At 46.2% G+C, this 23326-nt stretch overlaps 1 protein-coding gene across 1 annotated transcript in view; it reads left to right on the top strand.

Annotated features, from left to right (window-relative positions):
- The window catches only part of HYDIN (HYDIN axonemal central pair apparatus protein), a 442332-nt gene that overhangs the window by 291754 nt on the left and 127252 nt on the right, over nt 1-23326 (top strand). Inside the window, exons 38-44 of the mRNA XM_017868754.1 lie at nt 1276-1455; nt 3638-3811; nt 7921-8094; nt 10790-11004; nt 17109-17246; nt 19213-19396; nt 22284-22425. Coding sequence (XP_017724243.1) covers nt 1276-1455; nt 3638-3811; nt 7921-8094; nt 10790-11004; nt 17109-17246; nt 19213-19396; nt 22284-22425 — 1207 coding nt within the window. The remainder of the gene's footprint in view (nt 1-1275; nt 1456-3637; nt 3812-7920; nt 8095-10789; nt 11005-17108; nt 17247-19212; nt 19397-22283; nt 22426-23326) is intronic.

The following is a 23326-nucleotide window of genomic DNA, read 5'->3' as shown; positions in this document are numbered from 1 at the left end:
AGTCCTACTGGATTAGGGCCCACCCATGTGACCACATCCTACCTTAATTACCTTTTTAAAGGCCCTATCTCCAAATCGGTCACATTCTGAGATACTCGGGGGTTAGGACTTCCACATCTGAATTGGGAAGGGACACGATTAAGCCCATCACAAGGACCCACTGTGTTGCAAGCACTGAACTGAAGTGGTGGGGAAAAAAAATAGTGAAAAAAGTGCTGGGAAAAAAATAATAAAAAATGCAATGAATCCCTGCCTTTGAGAACTCACAGTCATGAAGAGAGTGCGAGGAGAGACACACCATCAGAGAGACTGCACAGCAGCCCAAGGCAGGGGCGGCAAGGGCTGCAACGTACAAAGGACCTCCCAAAGGCAGAGAAGGCCTTGGTGCTCCCCTTCTCCTCAGACACCATGACTGTGGGCTCACTTATCTATTTGGCCCAATGGAAGGCAGTCTAAGCCAGGATCAGTGGGTGCAGAGGGAACCCAGAAAGGCGCACGCCCTGCTCACCATTGCCTGTCTCTACTCGCTCTGCTCTCACGCTATAGATCGTCCTTCTCTGCCTCCCTTCCTTCCAGGGAAGGCCCGCAGCCCCAAGTCACACGGCCACCATTCACAAGAGAACTGCAACCCCTCAGGCTCAATTTCTACCTTGTGTGACAAAGAGAATGTCTTGCCCTGTAGTAGGGGGGTCACCTCATACAATCACAGCCCATTGCACCCCTGAAATGCTATAGAACAAGGGGCAATCAATGAGGAAGGTGTTGGGCCAATGAAAGGATAGCTGTCCCTAATGATGACACAGGAAATGGTCATGATAAATTAAAGAGGAAAGCAGGCTACACATCAGTATGTACAATAAAACCTCAAGCTTAGTTTCAAACAATTAAAAATTAAAAGTCTGAGAGGCTGCAACTCTCCTGTGCTGGTATGATAAAATTTAGTACAATTTCTCTGTCACCATTTCTTTGTCTATCTCCACCTCTTTTTGTAGCTGAATTCCATCATTTTTGACTCCTCTGAGTTTTCCACATTTTCTAAGCAAATGTATGATTTTAGTTCCTAAACAAATGTCAAAATGTAGAAACACTGTACACAGAGAGACTGAGGAATAGCCAACTGACTGCAGTTCTTGTTTATTTGGGTTGAATGGTCCAGGGTGATGGGAACCCGTATGGTGAATCTCCTCTTCATCTTTTTTTTCCTTTTCTGCCCCCATCTCCCTTGTCCCCCTCCTAACTCTTCCCCTGGTGTTTTCATCCTTTGCTCCTTGGCAGAAGAGGAAGATATGACCTCATCAGATCAAGGAACCTCTAACAGCACGAAGAGGACATCGCTGAGCCGAGGGATCTCTGTCACATCCAACCTGGAAGAGTGGCACGCCCTGTTGGTTGAGTCCAAAACCTATCTAGAGGAAGAGGAGGATGAGGAAAGCCTGGAAAAAATCATGTTCCAAAGTAACCGAGCATTTTAATGTTTTGATACTAGCTCTCTCCAAGCAGAAGTAGGAAGACAATATTCAGTACCTTTTCACTTCCTCCAAGCCTCCTAGTATGGCTCCTAGCCCATCTTGCCCTGCCCACCACAGCTGCCCTCTGGAGAAGCTCTGATCTGCTGCTCACACTAGGATACAAGCTTGAGAGTTGGCTGATGAGCTTAGCATACAATACATTCTTGTCACAGTAATTTGTGTTTCAAGTAGACTAAATGAAGGCCTGAATCTTTCATGCTAAGATTCCGGCAGACTGGGAGGTGTTTAGAGAAACATAATGGGGATGGGGGACATTCTCCCCAGTGTCCCCCCAGTTGGACCATTAGAGAGCTCTTCTCTTGACCTCCCGGCATTATGGGCCCATTTTCTGGCATTTATTTTCCCCAAGTTTTACAAGATGTTGGAACCATATTTAGAAAATTAGATTCAGTGAAACTAGGTTCATGGGGGCCGTTTGCTGGTCATTGTAAACCATGACAAGGCATAAGCAACCTTGTCCTGTGCCCACCCCCAGAATAGGAATCATGGGCGAGGCTCAGGAGATCTTTAGGGAGTTAAGTCGTCATTCATAGCCCTCATCAACCAGGTGAGTAAATTAAATCAGGAGCATGTAATGGCAAAACTGAGATTAAAGACAGAAATTCCTGGCTCCATGCCTCATAATTAATCCAACCTGGCTATAATGACGGGCCCCCAAGTGGCTCCTGGTCTCTCTCAGCAGCCTTCCCCACCTCATACACCCTGACTCTGCTCCCCATGGCTGGGCTCTTCCAGGGCTGACCCTGGACATCCCACAGAGAATAAAGCATACCACAATGCTTAGGATGAAAAAACATGAAAACCATCTAAATGCCCATCAGTAGGGAACTAGTGAAATTGTGACAAAGCCATACAGTGGGAGTTATTTAGCAGCTGTTTAAAAAGAGTGAGCTATGCCGGGCGAGGGGGCTCACGCCTGTAATCCCAGCACTTTGGGAGGCTGAGGCAGGCGGATCACAAGGTCAGGAGTTCGAGATCATCCTGGCTAATACAATGAAACCCCGTCTCTACTAAAAATACAAAAAATTAGCTAGGCGTGGTGGCATACTCCTGTAGTCCCACCTACTTGGGAGGCTGAGGCAGGAGAATCACTTGAACCCGGGAGGCGGAGATTGCAGTGAGCTGAGATGGTGCCATTGTACTCCAGCCTGGCAACAGAGCAAGATGCCATCTCAAAAAAAAAAAAGAATGAGCTAGACCTGTATTCAAGTAAATGGAAAGATGTCCAAGATGTATTATGTGAAAAGCAAGTTACAGAACAAAATTCAGAGTGTCATCCTAGTTTTGTTATTAAAACACTGAATATATGTGTGATGACTATGTATCTGGCTGCACACTACTCTACAAACTATTCATACACATAGGATCCTGCAACTTGCTTTTTTCTAGACGTTCCTCTAGGCCAATGCATTTGATAAATCAAGGTTTGGCAAACTTTTCCCATAAAAGGCCAGATAGTAAATATTTTGGGCTTTGAAGGCCATACAGTCTCTGCTGAAACTACTCAACCCTGCCTTTGGAGGGTGGCGATGATGACAAAGACAAGATGTAATCAAAGGATGTGGCTGTTTTCCTATACGACTTTATTTACGAAAACGAGCAGCAGGACAGATTTGGCCTGTGGGCTATAGTTGACTAGTCTCTGATACCGAAGTCATCATTTTAATAGCTGCTGTGTATTGGTTCTATAATAGGAATTTGCTATCATTTATTCAGCCATTTCCCTTAATGCTGCAGATTTCACTCATTTCTAGTATTTTGCCACTGTAAGCCATCCTGCTCTCCACACAAATGTCCTTTCTACTTTTCAGCAAGAGAGATTCCCCAAAATAAAAGTAGAGTCAAAAAATCTGTTTTTTTTTTTATTTTAGAAGCTCTAAACAAATTATTAGCTATAAATGTTAGTAGCTATAAACAAATTATTAGCCCAAAAGGGCCTTCTCATATACTACAAGTGGGGACTGCTGCAATGTTTGCCATTAAAAAAAAAAAAAAAAAACAGCACTTAAAAAGAAATATCCATTCCCATTTCCATCAGTACCCATGTAAATTCTGGCTGTGTAGCATCCATGCCATGTGTGCACACAGCATATATTTTAAATTTGCAGCTGACAAGCTTCAGAGCATTGACAGCCACTCCATGGAGGAAGTTGGAGAGGTAGAAAACAACCCAGTGAGCAAAGCAATCGCTCGCCACCTGGGCATTGACATTTCTGCAGAAGGCCGCCTGGCCAAGAACCGGAAAGGCATCGCCATTATCATTCATGGGACACCCTTATCAGGTATGCACCAATTCTGAGGGGAGGTTAAGACCAGCAGTCATGTCTTCTCTGTAAACTCTGCGGCTTCCAGAGTGGCAACATCAGCTGTGTGGTCATGGCAAATACTAATGACTTTATTTGAGGAGCAGCATAGGGTAGCGATTACACGTTTATATCTGTGTACCTTTGGGAAAATTAAGTTGTCTGTGCTCAGTTTCCCTGTCCGTAAAGTGGTATTAACACTATCTATTTTATAGGGTAGTCATGAGAATGTGATGAGAACATTTATATAAAATGCTTATCTCAATACTTGGCACATAGTAAATACTCAAAAAGCTGCTGATGTTACCATTTTTATTACTATGATGACTATTAGCATTCACAATTATAACAATATCTGCAGTGTGAATCCTCATTGAAAAGAAGCTTCCATCACATGGTAAATATTCTCAATAAATATTTTCCTAACCATAAACCAGTCAAGGGGTGAGCCCTTGATAAACAAAGGATTCTTGTTAAAGAATCCTTTATTATCTCCAAAATTACATATGCTAACTTCACCATCAACCCAAAGGAGCAAAATCACCTACAATGGAAAAAAAAATCTTATTTGTATAGTAATTTGCAGTTTACAGAGCTCCTTCCCATCCATTTGTCTATTCAAACTTCAGAACCACTCAGAAAAGAGAATTTGACTTCCCCTACCTTATAGGCAGCTAAGGTTCAGAGAAATTCAAGGACGTCTGCCCAAGGTCACCCAGTTAGAAAGCGGCAGAGTAGAGGGATGTTGGGAGGATGCCCTGCCACCTCTATCAGCTTCAGCTTACTTGACGAAGGGCCGTGAAATCTTGTTCTGACCCAATTACTATCACTCATACAGACAACATTTATGGAGCATTTTTGATGTTCTAATCACTGAGAGGCCCAGGAATCTTAAAATGTCACAATTCATTACCCCTTCCTTTGAAGAACCTTTCCTTGAGAAGTTGTAAACCAGGACCTAAAAAGTAGAAGGCCAGATCTGTGGGCAACAGGCAGAAATCAAACAAGTCAAGTAAGAACATAACTGGAAATGTTTTGAAGACCCCGCATACACACACACACACCTGCAGAGGCTCAGGCCATTTTCGGTTGCACTAAAAGGAATGACAGAAGGATGGTTGATGGACCCGCAGAAACTGCAGACAACTGGAGAGTTAACACTAAAAATGCACTGACCTGGAAAGAGCCACCAGCCCTGTCCAGTGGAGGCTCAGTCACTTTCCATCTGCAGGTGAAAAGCCTATTAGAGTGTGAACTACAGTAATAACAAGCCTGGCATTTTTATGGAACCTTACAGCTTTCACAGAATCTTCATGAAGAACAGCTTAACAGTCTATGTCAAAATCAGACTGATCAGTATAAGTTATTTTGCCCCTTTTGTTTATGGTGAAGTTAGCACATATAACTTTTGAAGACAATAAGAGACTCTTTTGTTTATAATCCATATACTTAAGGATTATCCCCAAACTGTTAAATTGCTGACCTCAGAGAGGGGATTAAGAAGGAGAGGGAAGACACCTCATTTGGAATGTATACATCTCTGAATTGTTTGAATTGTATTCTTTCCATAATTTAAAATATTAAAATATTAGAGAAAAAAATCCAAGACATTAAATTATTTAAAAGAGAAAGAAATATATGTGCAGACTCTGACCTGGCAATGTTCCTTCTAAAAATTTCTTAGGAAAAATAATTAATGATGTGGACAAGATGAACTGCTTGAATGTTCACTGCAGCACTGTATGCTGTAATAGGAACTCGGGAGCAACTGTAACATTCGGTATGGGGACTGGTTAATCAGGCCACAGTACATCTATATAGTGAATTTTATTGCCATTAAAAACAGCATCTTGTACACCCATATTCATAGCAGCATTAGTCACAATAGCCAAAAGGTGGAAACAATCCAAATGACCATCAGTGGCTGAATGGAAAAAACAATATGGTACAATGTGATGCTATTCAGCCTTAAAAAGGAAGGAAATGGACAGGGCGTGGTGGCCCACGCCTGTAATCCCAACACTTTAGGAGGTCCAGGTGGGTGGATCATGAAGTCAGGAGTTCGAGACCAGCCTGGCCCCCATGGTGAAACCCCGTCTCTACTAAAAATACAAAAATTAGCCGGGTGTGGTGGCAGGTGCCTGTAATCCCAGCTACTCAGGAGACTGAGGCAGGAGAATCATTTGAATCCAGGAGGCGGAGGTTGCAGTAAGCCGAGATCATGCCATTGCACTCCAGCCTGGGCTACAGGGCAAGACTCCATCTCAAAAAAAAAAAAAGGAAGGAAATTCTGACATGTGCTACAACACGGAAGAACCTTGAGGACCTTATGCAAGGTGAAATAGGACAGTCACAAAAGGATAAACACTGTATGACTCCACTTAGATGAGGTACCCAGGTTAGTCAAATTCGTAGAGACAGAAAGAAAAACAGAATGATGGTTTCCAAGGGGCTGGGAGAGTGGTGCGTATTGGGGAGTTACAGTTTAATGGGTACAGAGTTTCAGTTCAGGAAGATGACAGCATTCTGGAGGTGGATGGAGGTGATGGGGGCACAGCAATGTGAATGTACTTAGAACCACTAAACCATATACTTAGAAATGATTTAAGTGATAGCTCTTATGTATATTTTACCACAGTAAAAACAGTGTCATACAGGTGTATTGAATGAATAGGAAGTTGTTCATGGTATATCATTTTACATGAGAAAGGGTGCCATACTCGTGGTGTGTAGTTTGTATTAGTGTCCCATTGCTAATATAGCAAGTGACCACAAACTTCATGGCTTCACATAATGCAAATTTATACTCTCATAGGTCCGGAGGACAGAAGTCTAAAATGGGTGAGCAGGGCTGTGTTCCTTCTTGGAGGATCTGGGGTACAATCCGTTTCCTTGTCTATTCTAGCTTCTAGAAATGTTGCCTGCATCCCTTGGTTCCTGGCCCCTTCCTCCTCCTTCCCAGCCATCAGCATAGCATCTCCCAGTCTCTCCTGCTGCTTCCATGGTCGATTGACCTGCTCTGACTCCAACCCTCTTGTTCTCCTCTCATGGGGACGCATGTGATTACATTGTGCCCAGTCGGATAATCCAGGCTAATCCCCCATGTCAAGATCTGTAGATTAATCACATCTGCAAAGTCTCTTTTACCCTAGAAGGTAGCATATTTGCAGGTTCCAGGAATTAGGATGTGGAAATCTTTGGGGGAGCCCTTATTCAGCCTACCACATAACCTATTTCTTTTTTTATAAGAAATACAGTTACGTGTGTACTTAGCCACCATAGGCGAACTGTACTATCCCTGAATGAGTGGATGATGGATTTTTTTTTTCTTTTCTCTTGTCTGTTATATCTGAATTGTCAGCTCTTTTTTTTTTTTTTTGAATGAAAGTACCTTGAAATGAGAAAAGAAATCAACACAAGTTATTCTTTAAAATAAAAAAGGCTTCCTGTTAGAATCAGAGACAGGAAGAACTACAAAGTATTTTAAAGATCATCTGATAGAACCTGGTTCTTAAACAGACCGGGTGCAGTAGCTCACACCTGTAATCCTAGCACTTTGGGAGGCCAAGGCGTGTGGATCACTTGAGGTTAGGAGTTCAAGACCAGCCTGGCCAACATGGTGAAACCCCATCTCTACTAAAAATACAAAACATTAGCCAGATATGGTGGTGGGCACCTGTAATCCCAGCTATTCGAGAGGCTGAGGAAGGAGAATCGTATGAACCCGGGAGGTGGAGGTTGCAGTGAGCATAGATCTCCCCACTGCACTCCAGGCTGGGTGACAGAGTGAGACTTCATCTCAAAAAAAAGAAAAAAAGAATCTGTTTTTTAAACTGAGGAAAAACCCAGTGAGGATGCAGATTGCCACAGCACGCACACATCGGTGGCAGGGTTAGAATCAGACCCACGGCCCTGACTCCAGGCTGAGGTCTTCCTTCTCTTTGCTGCTGACACCTCCAGCCACATGGGAAGGAGGCAGAGCACTCAGAGAGATCACTTTGCAGGGACCTCTGTTCTTGAGACCTTTTCTGTGTGGGACACTGAGCAAATGAGCACCATTAAATTCAACCCCCTCGTCTTTTTGATAGGAAAGTCAGCCACCGCCATCAGCATGGCCAAGTACTACAACGCGGCCTGCCTGAGCATCGACTCCATTGTGCTGGAAGCTGTATCTGACAGCAACAACGTCCCAGGGATCCGGGCCCGTGAGCTCTGCATCAGGGCTGCCATAGAGCAGTCCATGAAGGAAGGAGAGGAGGCTGGTAAGAACCCATTCTCCCAGCTTTTTGTGGCCAAGTCACCAGCACCCTCACTGGCAACACCCATCTTCTCTGTGCCCCACTGAGCTCTCCTCCCACAGCCTGGTTGAAGTTTGCCCTACAGCATGCTGCCGACTTCATAGCCCAGAGAATTCTCTTCACGAAGCATGCCCGGGTCTCCTGCCCTGCCCACTGCCAGCGTGCTCTTGCCGCTGTAGGGACCAGGACAATGAATAAGACACAGCCCACACCTTTGGAAGTCTGACACCTAGGGTGGTGGGGGAGAAGCAGACTTGGGGTCACTCAGAGCAAAGGAAAATAATTTTGCAACAGAAATATCAGCTTCTGTGAAAGAGCGAGTTTGGGATGAATGGGTTCCAACAAGGGTGATTTGGGAAGTTTTCAAGGAAACGGGTTTGAAGAAGCAAGAGAATGTTAGTAGGCAAAGATGGGGACAAGGACATCCCAGACCGAAAAAGCAGGGAAGCTGATCATAAATTAGGGGTGGGAAAGCAGGTTGAGGCCAATCATTGTTGACCTTGAATGCCAACTTAGATTAGGAATTTAAGTTTTATGTTCAAGGAAAAGAGCCATTGGGACAGTTTTCACACTATGGAGAAATGGTCAGAAAATCACTATAGGAAGGTAGCCCTTGACTATCATGTAAAGGAAACGATAGTGAAGCTGCAGACAAATGGGCCTGGGCCGGCCAACCTGACAGCCACCTGTGTGGTAGAGAATTGAAGGAGTAAGAAGGATTTAAGATGGCCACACCCAGATTCCTAGTCACAGAAACCAGAAGAGAGTGATGTCATTTACCTAGATAGGGAACACAGGAGGAAGAGAAAGTTTGCTGGAGAAGAAAATAAATTGGGTTGGGTTTGGGGGAGGGGGGTTGTTTTCTTCCTTTCTATCTTTTTTTTTTTTTTTTTTTTGAGATAGGGTATCTCTCTGTCACCCAAGCTGGAGTACAGTGGCGCCATCATAGCTCACTGCAACCTCCTGGGCTCAAGCGATTCTCCCACATTAGCCTCCAGAGTAACTGGGATTACAGGCATGCACTACTATGCCTGGCTAATTTTTAGGGTCTCACTATGTTGTCCAGGCTGGTCTCAAACTCCTGGCCTCAAGCAGTCCTCCCAAAGTGCTGGGGTTACAGGATTCAGCCACTGTGCCTGGCCTGAATTGAGTTTTGGAGTCCCATAGCGGGGAGGCCTCATGTGGCCTTCCTACAAAAAGTTGAGAATTCTGGCTCCATCAGGTTATCTGAGGACCTTCGGAGCAGGCGAGCAGCTGCTCGATGGGAAAATATACTAAACTCCAAGCAGAGTGCCTGCTCAGAGCGGAAGCATTCATATGTCAGTACCCATGGCATGATGTAATCCCAGAAAAGCTTCCAGCCTGCTAGTTGATAAAACTGGCTGGGACTTTCAGGATTGTCCCCTCCCCTCAATACCTCTACATGGGACACTTAGGAAAATGGAAGAGAAATAGCTCTTTAGTGAGAACCTCTGGCTATGCCCTAATGCTGATTCTCTTAAATTTTTTATTTCCTTTTCTGTGAAATAATCTACATGTCATAGTGATCTGTGGAGCCATGTTTATGTCCTGTGCCTAAGGGTAAATTTGAGCTCCTGGTCTGAGAAAGTAACATCAAGCTAGAGACAGAGCTGGGAGAGTCTTTCTCCGTGAAACCACTGGGGTAGATGAAGCAGCCAGAAAAGCGCAGAATGAGCCAGGAGGAATGGATAAGGCGGGTTAGGACCATGGAGAACACCTACATTTCAGGAGAGGTCGTGGGGAAGCTGGGAAGGCAGAGACAGCAGAGCCAGGGTCACAGGGACCGTCAGGGAAGTCAAGGAAAGGGCCCCGGAGCCTTAGGAAAGGGAGGAGAGAGGAGAAGTTTCACATCCTTCAGAGCCCTGCTGGACGGGGAGCCTTCCTGCTGGCCTGATCTCACAGCGCACTTGTCTAGCTAACCTAATATTGATCTACCTCCTTCATTGTCCGCCCCGACCCCATGTATGCTCTGGAGGCAGGGGCTTGTGTTAGTTTTCCCCACTGTAGTCCCAGCATCTGGAAGAATGCCTGGCATAGTTGACACATAATAAAGATTCATAAAGGATTCATTGAATCAATAAATGAACAGAATTAGAGACTGCTGGAAGCCCAAATAGAATAGGCCGAAGTAGAGGGTGGCTGAATTTCCCAGTCAGGAGGTCCCTGGGGTCTTTGGATAGAGCCCTTGCAATAGAGGGTTAGGCCCTCACATCTCCCCTGCATCTGCTGCCACTGTGGAGTCGGTAGGCCGGAATGAAGTGGTGGCAGTGAACCTGCCTGTGCCATACAGTAGCCACTGGCCCTGGGGGCTGCTGAGCCCGTAAACCGGGTTGGTCCAAACAGAGGTATGCGGTGAATGTACAGCTCCCACGGGAACCCTGAAGATGTGATATAAAGAAAAGACTTGGAAATAACACACGAGCAATTTTTATACATTACATGTTGAGTATATTGGGTTAAAATATGTCCCTAAAATTAATTTTTACCTTTTTAATGTGGCTACTAGAAATGTTTAAATTACATACGTATGTGTCACATTATACGTCTGTTGGACAGAACGGACTTCAGGGTGCCATCCCCACTGTCATTTTTTGTGATTCTAACGTGATTTTAATAAAAGTTCACACTCTCCTTATAGCCCAGGAGGCTGCTGTGGGTCAAAACGTCATAGGGCAAGGACGACTGAGCACTGAGACCTTGGGCAAGTTAACCTCAGAGATGACTCTGGTGGCCCCGGAAATTAAACCTGGAAAGAGTGTTCGTGGCAGCGTAGTCATGACCAAAAGCAAGGCGGACAGCCATGGCTCCGGGTCGCAGAAGCAGCATCACTCACACCAGTCTGAAACACCACAGGTACAAATCAGGGCTCTACCGCAGGAGGGCTGGGATCTTCCTCCTCCCCAGCATCCTGCAGCCAGGTCAGTGCTCTTCATCCCTGCAGTGTTCCCACCAGGCCAGCCTGAGCGCTGTCCCTGTGCCCCTCCTTCTGAAAGGGGCATTCACCCAGCTGGTGCTCAGCAAACATCTTTTATGCTGTAGGCACTGGCGAAGTGCAAATAAAGAAAGCAGAATCCCTGCACTAAGAGTCTGATGAAGGAGATAACCACATGTGCAAACATTTGCAATAAAGTGAAATTAGTTACAAAAGAAGTGTGAAAAGGGAATTAGGCTGAGCCACAGAAAATTGCCAAAATTCAATCCTTTTATAACTCTATAACAGCAATTTCCTATGGCTCAACCTAATTCTAAAGGAAGTTAAGGATGAAACCATTAATCTAAGTTGTGGGAGTGCTGCAGGGGAAGTCCTGGAAAGTCAGAAAGAAGTCACAGCATTTGAGCAATGTGCCAAGAAACTTAGCAGTCTCAGCCAACTGGCCGGTGCTACTGAAGCCAAAGACAGTGGGCGTAGTGAGTAATGAGTTGTAGGTGGAGAAGTGAAATCAAGTGAGTGTAGGCTTTTATGATGTTTGAAAGTGAAGGGGAAAAAACGAAAGAGTAGTAGAGGGGCAAAGCCAAGGTCAGGAGAGTCTATTCTCAGAAAAGAAGTAGAAGCAGGTCTGTAAAGAATGGAGCCCCTGGAGAAGTGTCATGTAGCAATCCACTCAAGACAGAATGAGATCCTGGGAGGCAGTAGGAAGGGCAGAATTCAGCACAATTAAGGGAGAAGAGAGCCGGCTTCCTTTGGGGTCAGTAAAGGGTGAAAAACAGACACAGCTAAGGGTGGGAGAAGCCGAGTGGAGAATGGAGGTTGGAAAAGGCCTTGTTGAATGGCACTGTGATGCATGTAGGAGGCATGGTCTTTTGAGGGAAGCAGCGAGAAGGCTGGGGCTGCAGAGCATGCTCAAGGGGAGTGGCAGAGCACTGCTTCCACTATGGTGAATAGAAGCAGAAATTGGTGATGGATAAGGAATAAATAGTTGGGAATGATAATGGCCCAACCAAGACTGGAAACTATAACTTCACAATTGTGAAGCTTCTCTTTCTCTCTCTTTCTCTCTCTCTCTCTCTCTCTCTCTCTCTCTCTCTCTCTCTCTCTCTCTCTCTTTTCTCTAGAGTCAGGGTCTCACTGTGTCACCCAGGCTGAAGTACAGTGGCACAATCTTGGTTCACTGTGGCCTTCAACTCCTGGGCTCAAGCAATCCTTCCACCCCCGCCCCCCAAGTACCTGGACTACAAGCATGTCCCACCCATGCCTGGCTAATTTTTTAAATTTTTGTAGGGATGAGATCTCGCTGTGTTGCCCAGGCTGGTCTTGAACTATTGACCTCAAGCAGTCCTCCTGGCTCTGCCTCCCAAAGCACTAGGATTACAGGCATGAACTGCCACACCTGGCAAGATTTCTCTAAGTGGACCTGGCAGCTCCCATTCAAGAGTGGAGAGAGAAGAATGTCACCCTTGAGGAGAGGGGGTGTGCTCTTAGAACTAGGGGCAAGAGAGCTGAGGGTGCCATCAGTATAGGAAGCCCAGCCTCAGTAGAGAAGGAATTAAGAAGGAACATAGAATGGGAGAAACAGGAAGGGTTGGAGTGGATCTCGTTACAGCCTGAGAGTGCTATAGGGACAGTCGGGGAGGTGGATGGAGCAGAAGTGAAAGTCCTGGTAGAAGGCCCATCCACTGGGAAGAGCAGATGGATGGGGAAGAGTTGTAGGTCTTCATGGGAAATGAGACCTGTGAATTGGATAGAGCAGGTGGGTGGAATAAAGATGTAGGTCCTTAGGCCGGGTGTAGTGGCTCACACATGTAATCCCAGCACTTTGGGAGGCTGAGGTGGGTGGATCACTTGAGGCCAGGAGTTCAAGGCCAGCCTGGCCAACATGATGAAACCACGTCTCTATTAAAAATACAAAAAAATAATAATAATAACTTAGCTGGGCATAGTGGTGCACATCTGTAATCCTAGCTTCTCGAGAGGCTGAAGCACGAGAATCACTTGAGCCCAGAAGGCGGAGGTTGCTCTGAGCCAAGATGGCGCCACTGCACTCCAGCCTAGGCAACAGAATAAGATTCTGTCTCAAAAAATAAGTACATAAAAAATAAAATTAAAGATGTAGATTCTTGTAGGAGAGGAGGCCCACATACTAGATCAGGTAAGAGGATGGAGCAAAGGCAAAGGTCTTTAAGGGAGAGGAGACCTGCAGGTTGGATGGAACAGCCCACACGGCTGAACTTGTGCCAGGTGATATCTGATTGTCACTTCAGTCTTATGTTTTTCTCACACCATGAAAACAGAAGCCATTGATTCATTTTCTTCTGGAGCATGATCCTTTTCACCCTCTTTTCCAGGATCCAGTAGAGTGTTCTTTACCCAGACGTTTATGGAGGAACTAAAACTCATTTCTCTGTTACCATATAGGGTGTTATCAAGAGTCATTTCTTTTGGTTTTGTTCTGTCCATCTGGACAGGGAAGTAAAGCTTTTTAGAATTCTTCAAAGGCAGTAGAACATCCCAATTCTGACTCCAAACTCCTTTCAGTAAGGAAACTTAAAGATCACAGTAGAAATCAGCTCACAGACCCCACATGTGGCTGCCTGCACTGCCCAGTGTGACAGGACTCAAATGATCTGGACAACAGAGTCCCCCCGTGAAAGCACTTACCCAGGGAGATGGCGATTGGTCTTCTTAAAGCTCTCATAAAGCATGAACTTTCCAATGACTGATATTTCAGTCATGTTGCAAATGGGAAGAAATGTGTAAATATATTATATAATGAAGATGTGGCCCATAAGCTCATTTATTTATAAATCACCTCTATCCAGGAAAGCACCAGTAAGAAATCCTGATCTTTTGAATGATATTTAATCCAACACTCTTGCTTCTCAATTTCATGGCCTCCACAGCTACTCACCTCCCTGACCACATCCTAGACATTGTTCATCACTACCCATAAACTCCAAGATCTCTCTGTCACAGTCCTGTTTTCCCACAGCCATCTTCTCGCTTTCCAGATGACTAACTCTGGTAAGCACCTGGCCCCATCGAAACCTCCAGTCCTTATCCTCACTACCTAGCACCCACCTCATGCCCTCTTTACCCAGTCTGGATGCCATGGTCTGCCACCATAGCACCCCCTTGCAACTTGCCCTTCACCACACTCTCAAGCAAAGCTTCAGCCCTGGCAAACCTAATCCCCCACCTACTCCATGCAGACCAGCTGAGCATAGCTGGGGAAGGTTCTCACCTCTCCTGCAGGATCTTAATTTAAATTTAAGACCACAGGTCTCTGGTGGACCCTTTGGTCTGGCTCAGCCCTCCATCTATTCAAGATGACTGCTTTATTGCTCTCATCACTCTCCTAGCCTCCAAAATATTTTCCTCTTCCTCATTCTCAGCCAATGATCTCTCTTCTGATTTCACCAAGAAAGCTGCAGCAATCAGAAGACAATGACCTCATCTTCTGGCCACCAAGTCTTCCAGCAGCCTCCATCCACACACGAGGCTGTGCCTTCCCGACAGCTGAGTGTCTGCCCTGCCTTCACCCAGGGCTGATCCCTGCACATGGGCACCCAGCCCCACCCCTTCTCTTATCCAAGGGCTAAATTCCTGCAGTTGTCCCCTGTCTCCCATTTTCTCCCTACTCTACTCCCGTCAGCATCTATGCATGCTGTATTATTATTCCCATCATTAAAAATGCTTTCCCATGACTCCACATCCCCCTCCACCTATTACCTCCTCTCTTAGCTCCGCTCCTCTGCTGTTCCTCCAAAGAACTGCTGCATTGCCTGCCTCCCCATCCTCACACCCTCCCCCATCCTCTCTTTCACTGCTTCCGTTGGGTCCTTTGTCCCTACTGTTCCACAGCTGCTCTTCTCAAGGTCCTTGGCAGTCTTCACCTGGACAAATCTGGAGATCAGTTTTCTGTCTTCATCTCACATGACTTCTTGGCAGCTGATCACCCCCCATCTTGGAAACACTTTCTTCATGTGGCTTTCCCTCCTCCACCTTCCTTTCTACTTCATTAGCAACTCCTTCCTCTACTTTCCCAGCTTCTCAATCTCCAAATTCCTGGTCATTGGAGTAGCCTAGGACCAAGTCTTCTACTACTACTTTTTGTTACCTGCATTGTCTTTGCAGGCGATCTCAGTCAATTGCATTACTTAAATATTTAAATACCTTTAACATGTTTGTGACTCTCGAAATTCCATTGCCAGCTCAAATTTCTTCCCAAGTGCAGGTTCATGTATCCACATTCATTTTCAATCTCTCTCGAAGGGCTTAGAGGCATCTCAAAATGTTTATATCCAAAAAGTGATTCTTGCTTCCACTGCTCCCCCAAAATTGTTCTTCTCCCAGTCTTTCCTTTCTCAATAAATAATTTCACCATTTTCCAGCTTGCTAAGGTCAAAACTCAAGGAATCATTTTTTGATGCCTCTTTCTTTATGTTCCATCTGAAGTCCTACTGGCCTTACTTCCAAAACGCATCCTGTATGAGCCACTTCTTGCCACCACCATTTTGTCTCGTCTCCACCACCATCCTCATCCCTGTTGCCATCATCTCCTGTCCTGACCACAGTGACATCTTCCTGTGACTCATGTCACCTCATGTGATGGGTAAGGTGGTCTTTTAAAAATAAAAATCAGGCTGGGTGCAGTGGCTCACGCCTGTAATCCCAGCACTTTGGGAGGCCGAGGGAGGCAGATCACCTGAGGTCAGGAGTTCGAGACCAGCCTAGCCAACATGGCAAAACCCCGTCTCTACTAAAAATACAAAAATTAGCCAGGCGTGGTGGTGCACGCCTGTAATTCCAGCTACTTGGGAGGCTGAGGCAGGAGAATCACTTAAACCCGAGAGGTGGAGGTTGCCGTGAGCTGAGATGGCACCATTGCACTCCAGCCTGGGTAACAGAGACTCCATCTCAAAAATAAAATAAAATAAACATAAATATAAATCAGATTATTTGTCTGCTGAAACACACCAACTTCCCATAATACTTGGAATAAAATACCATGGTCTACAAGGCCCTGCGTATTCTGGTCCTAGTGGTGTGGTGTCTTTTTTTTTTTTTTTTTTTTTTTTTTTTGAGGCGGAGTCTCACTCTGTCGCCCAGGCGCAGTGACAGTGGCGGGTCTTGGCTCTACTGCAAGCTCCGCCTCCTGGGTTCACACCATTCTCCTGCCTCAGCCTCCTGAGCAGCTGGGACTACAGGCGCCCGCCACCTCGCCCGGCTAATTTTTTTGTATTTTTAGTAGAGACGGGGTTTCACCGTGTTAGCCAGGATGGTCTCAATCTCCTGACCTCGTGATCTGCCTCCCAAAGTGCTGGGATTACAGGCGTGAGCCACCGTGCCCGGCCTGTGTGGTATCTTTAACCTTAATCCTGACTATCTTCCCCATTGCTCACTCAGTTCCAACCCCACTGGGCTCCGTGTGCCCCCCAGATTCCCCAAGCACACTTGCGTTGAAAGAGCTTGTTGTCCCCTCCCAGAAAGGCTCTGCTCCCAAGATCTTGTCTCATTCTTTCACATAACCCAGGTAACATGAGCATCCTCTCTACATAGTCATTCCCCAACCCTATTATGGTTCCTTATGACCTGGTTATTTCCTTCCTAGCACTCATCACTCTCTGAAATTGTATTGATTTGTGGAGGAAAGTGGCCTTTTCTGTCTCTTCCATTGGAATGAAAGGGCCCCAGGGGCAGCACCATTGTTTGTTGTTATATCCCTAGTACCTAAGCGTGCCTGGTGCAAGATAGGTACTCAGTGAGTAATTGTCAAATGAATGAAAAGCTGCATGCAGTTCAGTACACAAACACCGTACCTTCCACACTGTTGCCACTTGAAACTTACAGCAGTTCTTTAAGGTAGACAGGATCCTTCCATTTAATAATGCAATTCCCATTGTACAGAAGAGGAAATGAGAGATTATGTGATCTTCCCAAGGTCCTGTGGCTGGTAAGTGTAGGCGTTGTTGAGATACAAGGCCGGATTCTGACTCCTGATCCTTCTCCCACTCAACAGATTTCCTCTAGCCCTCTTCTGCCGGGGCCCACCCACCGCCGGCTCAGTGTCAGTCCCAGTGTCGGAGGCGAGACCGGGCTGATGAGCTGTGTGCTCCCGGATGAACTTCTTGTGCAGATCTTGGCAGAGCGGATACAGGTGGGTCCATGCCACCTGCACAGAGCTGCAGGGCTTGGCACTCACACATCATCCCCGTGCCCCAGACAGAGGTTCTGGGCCATCAGCCACCATGGCGGCTCTCTAACAGCTCTTGTCAGTCCCTGGCCCTGGCCCACTCTGCAGCCTGAGGCCATTCACCTTCTTAAAGGACCAGAGAGGAGAAGACTACACAAACACTTTTTAATGACCAGAAGCAGAGCGATGTGTTAAAACTTACAATGTGGAGCCATTCTAAAAGTGCAAATTTGGAGCTATGTTAATTGCTTCAAAAACACATTTTCAATGTTATTAAGTGAAAAAGAAGTAACTAGGAAACAGTGGTCAAAACATAGTAACATTCTATGTAAATATTTATAAATGTATACTACACACATAGTAAAAACTTTTAAAATACATGTTAACTGTGGTTATCTTTGGGTAGCAGGATTATAGAATTTTAGTCTTCTTTATACATTTCCAAATTATTTTACAATAACATATTGCTTTTAAAGTCAGAGAAACAGTAACACTCTTTTCCAATTTTTAAATTTTTTCCGTAAGAATTCTACAGTTAAAGACAAGAAAATAAGATCAGCAGCATTGAGGAGGGTATCACTGAAGCCTGTTTCTGCTCATGGTTTGCAGACACAGCTACATTGCTTACCAGGTCCTGGAGCTGGGTGTTTGCTTTGTGTTTTCAACTAGGGCCACAATCTTAACTGCACATTTAAATACAACAAAATTAACTTGAGGTTCCCAGAAGAGGAGGAATATCATCACAAGAAAGTTTTTATGTGAAGATTTGCACTGCTGCTACATTAAAGGCACATCACTCTCAACTGATTTGAACAAGGTGTTCCCATAAGCGTGCCAATGTTTTAGACACCCAGAGTAAAGGCTGAGAAACGCTGGTAAGGCCCCAAAGCCAGCCAGTGGAGCTGTGCTACTCAAAGTGCTGGTCTCTGATGACACATGGAGCTTAGAGGGCTTCTTTCATCCACAAAGTCTTGCTACAAAGTTTAGCCGCAGAGAAGGAATGATGTGGCCATGGTACCTGTTCAGCTGCCAGCTGAACCAAATAGTGTGTTTAGCAATATAGGTCATTTACATTCTGACACAAGCTTCTTGTCTCATCAAAAACCTAATGCTCATTCATTGGTGGCTGGTCTACGGGCTACACCACTCTGAGTAACACTGAGTAAGGCAGAGGCTGTTCTTCAATGGTTACTGTTACCAAAATCATTACACTCCAAGGCAGTAAGACCACTAAGAAAAATACAAAAGGCCCATCCGCTGCTGCCCCTGCTACCTGTGACTCTGTGCTTGGGAACATCTTTCCCTTTTCATCTCATTTTTGTGTACCTCATGGATCTTCCCAGACTGGCCCTTTAACATTTTTGTTTGTTCATTTATTTCTACAGACAGAATAAACCCTTTACTCTACAAATAGGTACAATAAAAACCATCTGGCTGAGCGCAGTGGCTCATGCCTGTAATTCCAGCACTTTGGGAGGCCGAGGCAGGTGGATCACCTGAGGTCGGGAGTTCGAGACCAGCCTGACCAACATGGTGAAACCCCATCTCTACTAAAAATACAAAAATTAGCCGGGCATGGTGGTGAGCACCTGTAATCCCAGCTACTTGGGAGGCTGAGGCAGGAGAATCATCTGAACCCAGGAGGCAGAGGTTGCAGTGAGCCAAGATTGTGCCACTGCGCTCCAGCCTGGGTGCTGGAGTGACCGAGGGAGACTCTGTCTCAAAAAAAAAAAAAAAAGACTGAATGATTAAACACTTTTATTCTTCTCTTTTATTTTATGATAGCACCTTGGATTTAGCAAGCAGAAAGGCATGGTGCTTGCGTCAGGGCCCAGTAGGTCTGCAGAACCCTTTGCAGCCCCAGTAAAAGCATAAACAGAACAAATGAGGTTGTGGCCATAGTAACTGTCTTTGCTGTCTCTGGTTTCAGCTGAGTGACTGCTACCGAGGAGTGGTGTTTGATGGCCTCGACACTCTCTTTGCTCGGAATGCCGCCGCTGCCCTCCTCTGCCTGCTGAAGGCCATTGGCAACCGGGAGCATATATACATTCTCAATATGGCCCAGGATTATGCAGCCATGAAGGCCCAGGAGAAAGCCAAAAAGGAGCAAGAAGGCAAGGCCTCCCACCTTCCCCTTGGGCTTAAATGAAACTTTGACATTTGCTATTCCATTGGCACCTCACCTCTGCCCTGTAAGGTGGCCAGGAGTTTGTATTTCTGTTTTGCTGGGAGGGAACTGGGACTCATGTGGCTGGTTGAGAGGTTCTATGATGAACACTCTGCTGCCAGCAGGTGCATTCCTGCTTCCCTCCCATCACACTGTACCCCTCCATGGTTTCTGCAATTACAGCCATTACAGATCCTGACTGAAGCAACTGATTTCCTTGTTGGTTTTGTTTAAGCCAACTATGCATTTCTTATAAAACTCACGATGCTAATACCCTTTCCAAAACATTTATACCTTAGTCTGCTGCACACCAGGCACTGTAGCAGACATTTTGTATACTTTGGGGCATTTAGTCCTCACAATTACCCTGTGAATCTTGTCCCCATTTTATAGAAAAGGAGAATATAGCTCAGAGATAGCAAAAGTCTTGTGTCAAATCACATTGCCAATTAGTAGGAGAACCGGGTCCTTTTAATTCTAAACCTGTTGCTTTTCCTATCATTATACCAATGGCCTGGGAAAAAATTTAATAACCGAAAGATTTGCTTGAAAGATAGGTACACACGCATACAAGTAATGTTAGCTTAAGTTCCCAATGTAGTCAGAAGCAGCTCCAGCAAATCTTGGTCCCCCGGGGCAGGGGTTGAGGGACAGAGGTGGGTGGCACTGTCCACGGGAGTCAGAGCCCCACCTCCTGGGAGCCTCAGCTCTGCCCTTCCTTACTCGGGCTTGCTGCTCCCTTCTAGCACAATCTACTCAATTCATAATGCTTTTCCAATTAAGGAAATACTTACAAACACTGGGCTGTCTCAGTCCTTGAACAGAACTCAAAGTCAGCTTCCTTATAGTCTCATCCTGAGAAAAATCTGGAGCAGTGACCAGGCATCCCTCAGCAGTCATCCAGCCTCCAGCTGCATAGTTTTCCAGAAAGCTCGTTTCTCCATACTGATCCACTTGAAAATAATTACCACTTTTCCTTTTCCCACTTATCTTCAGAATGAAATTTCTCCCAGTTAAATTGTGGGCTCCTCTCCCCTAAATCATCTGAATTGAAATGTCCTAAGATGGCATACGGTCACACTATTAATACATTAAAATCTCATGCTTATTGAACATCTATGAACACACCAGGCACTTGGGAAAGCACTTTACATGATTGCTTATTTCATCTCTATAACGGCCCTATGTTACTATTCTTATCTGTGATTATCCCTTGATAAGTGGCAGGGAAGGAACTCAAATGCAGGTGTCTGAGTCCACAGCTCAAACTTGCAAGGATGATGGTGAGAATGCTGTGCTAGGGAGGTGTGAGGAAGAAGCTGGTGCCTTTGTCCTAAGTGCCAATCACATGCCTGGACCTGGAATCTGTAGGGCCGCAAAGGGGATTCCCCTTGGTGTGCAAATGGCCCTGTCACCATGAGCCCGTTAGTGGCATATGCTCATAATGAGTCAAGTCAGTGGGTGGTATATGAGTCTTCTATCATTGCTGTGACAAATGATCGCTGTCTGAGTCTGTTCAGACTGCCATAACAAAATTTCATAGATTGGGTCCCTTATCAACAACAGACATTTATTTCTCACAGTTCTGGAGGCTGGCAAGTCCAAGATCAAGGCACCAACAGAAACAGTGTCTGGCGAGGTCACCTTCTGGTCACAGAAAGCATCTCACTAAGTCCTGAAACAAGCTCCCTCAGGCCTCTTATAAGGACACTAATCCCAGCCATGAGGACGCTATCCTTGTGACCTAGTCATGTCCTTAAGGCCCTTCTTAATACCATCTCCTTGGGGAATTCAGTTTCAACATCGGAATTTCAAGGGGACACAAACATTTACACCATAGCAACCACAAACTTGGTGACTTAACACAACACAGAAATTTACTGTCTTACACTTCCGAGGTCAGAAGTCCTAACATCTTTCCCTGCCACTTATGAAGGGATAATCACAGATAAGAATGATAACTCCTCCCTTATAGGGCTGTTGTGGAGATTAAATAAGCGATCATGTAAAGTGCCTTCCCCAGTGCCCAGCATGTTCATACATGTTCAACAAACATGAGATTTTAATGTAATAGTACTATGACTGTATGCTATCTTAGAACATTTCAAATGCAGAGGATTTAGGGGAGAGGAGCCCACAATTTAACCAGGAGAAATTTCATTCCAAAGATAATGGGGAAATGAGAAGTGGTAATTATTTTTAAGTGGATCATTATGGAGAAATGAACTTTCTGGAAAACTAGGCAACTGGAGGCTGGATGACTGCTGAGGGATGGATGACTGCTGAGGGATGCCTGGTCATTGCTCTGGATTTTTCTCAGCAGGGCCACATTCCTTTTTTGGCTGTCGGGTATCCCCTTTTTCTTGTCTTTTCTGGCTTCTAGAGGCCTCCTGCACTCCTTGGCTCCTGGCCCCTTCCTTGCAGCCCTCTGACCCCTGCTCCTACTATTACATCATCACCATCTCTGACTGACTCTCCTGCCTCCCTCAAAAGGACCCTTATAATTAGACTGGGCCCCCCAAGATAATCGGCCCACCTCAAGATCCTTAATTTAATCACATCTGCAGAGTCCCTCTGCTATGGAAGACAACACAGTCACAGGTGCTGAGTAATCTGATATGGGCATCTTTGGGGGCCACTGTTCAGCCACCTGCAGACAGAACCCAAATGTGGAAGTGCTTTCATGAAGGGACCCCACACCCCCGCAACCAGGGAGGAGGCAGACCAGGCGCCACACCAGCTGCCCCACACTAAGACCCTCCTCCGCCTGCTTAGGTTGCTAGCGAGAGTGGGAAGGACTTTTCCTCACCTTCCTGTCTCTGTGGCCCTCACAGAATGCAAGCACAAGGAAGCTCTTGAGAAAGAGAAGGAGCGTCTCCAAAACATGGATGAGGAAGAATATGATGCCCTGACCGAGGAGGAGAAACTCACATTCAATCGGGGGATTCAGCAGGCACTCCGGGAGCGGAAGAAGAGGTCAGGGCCAAGGGCTGGCCAGAGCAGAAGCCATTCCCCCGGGACCGTCCCCGCAGAGTGACCAGGACTGGGGTGTGAGCCCAAGCCATCTTCCAGGGGGGAAGCAGTAGCTGCAGAAGGCCCTGGAAGGTGACCTGCAAGGAGCAGAAAGACACATCCCACCCATCCAGGGTGCTGGCTGCTGTACCATTCAGAGTTTCTTCCACTCTCCTTACTTCCCACTGGAGGGCATTTGAGACCAGGCTGTAATGTCATGGGTGGCCCTGGGAGAGGGACCACTGGCCTTTGCGCTGCCCTGGGGCCCCTGCTGACCCTCCTGACCAGCGCCCCCAGGTGTGGATTATCAGCCTCTGTGCTCTCTGCCTCGGTGCTTCAGTGTCCACCGCTGGTGATCCAGGGTCCACTCTCTTGACCTGGGCATAGTGACTGCTCCCCAAATCTCAGCCCTTCCTCCCCCTGCCTGGGTCCCCTTCTTGGCCTTGGGTGGTGCTGCCCATTCCCTGAGGTCTAACTGCCATGGGATCCTCGGCCTGGGCAGATCCTCGATCCTGGGACCGTGGGCAGGCTCACAAGCCAACACGCTCAGCCACTTTCTGTACCCCTCACTGGGAACCACACAGAAACCACTTGATCCCCGCATGCCTCCTAGTGCCCAGGATACTTAGGACTATCTCAGAGGGATGGGGACAGTGGATCATGTGTCCTTTCTGCCCTCAGATCTTCAAAGATTGCAGGGATGGGGTGGGGGGTAGTGGTTCTAGTGCCTACCACCTCCCTGGGATTTCAGGCACTGGAGGTGCAGAGCCTAGATACTCACCTACTATTTACCCACTTCTCTCCTCTCCTCCAGCTCCACACTTCTCCCACTGACCTGAAGCAGCTTTTGCCCTCCCTGCCCCTA

The sequence above is a fragment of the Rhinopithecus bieti genome, unplaced genomic scaffold (assembly GCF_001698545.2).
Source record: "Rhinopithecus bieti isolate Rb0 unplaced genomic scaffold, ASM169854v2 scaffold_2574, whole genome shotgun sequence".
In the NCBI taxonomy this organism is placed as follows: Eukaryota; Metazoa; Chordata; class Mammalia; order Primates; family Cercopithecidae; genus Rhinopithecus; species Rhinopithecus bieti.
This window is presented reverse-complemented; position numbering and strand designations above follow the sequence as displayed.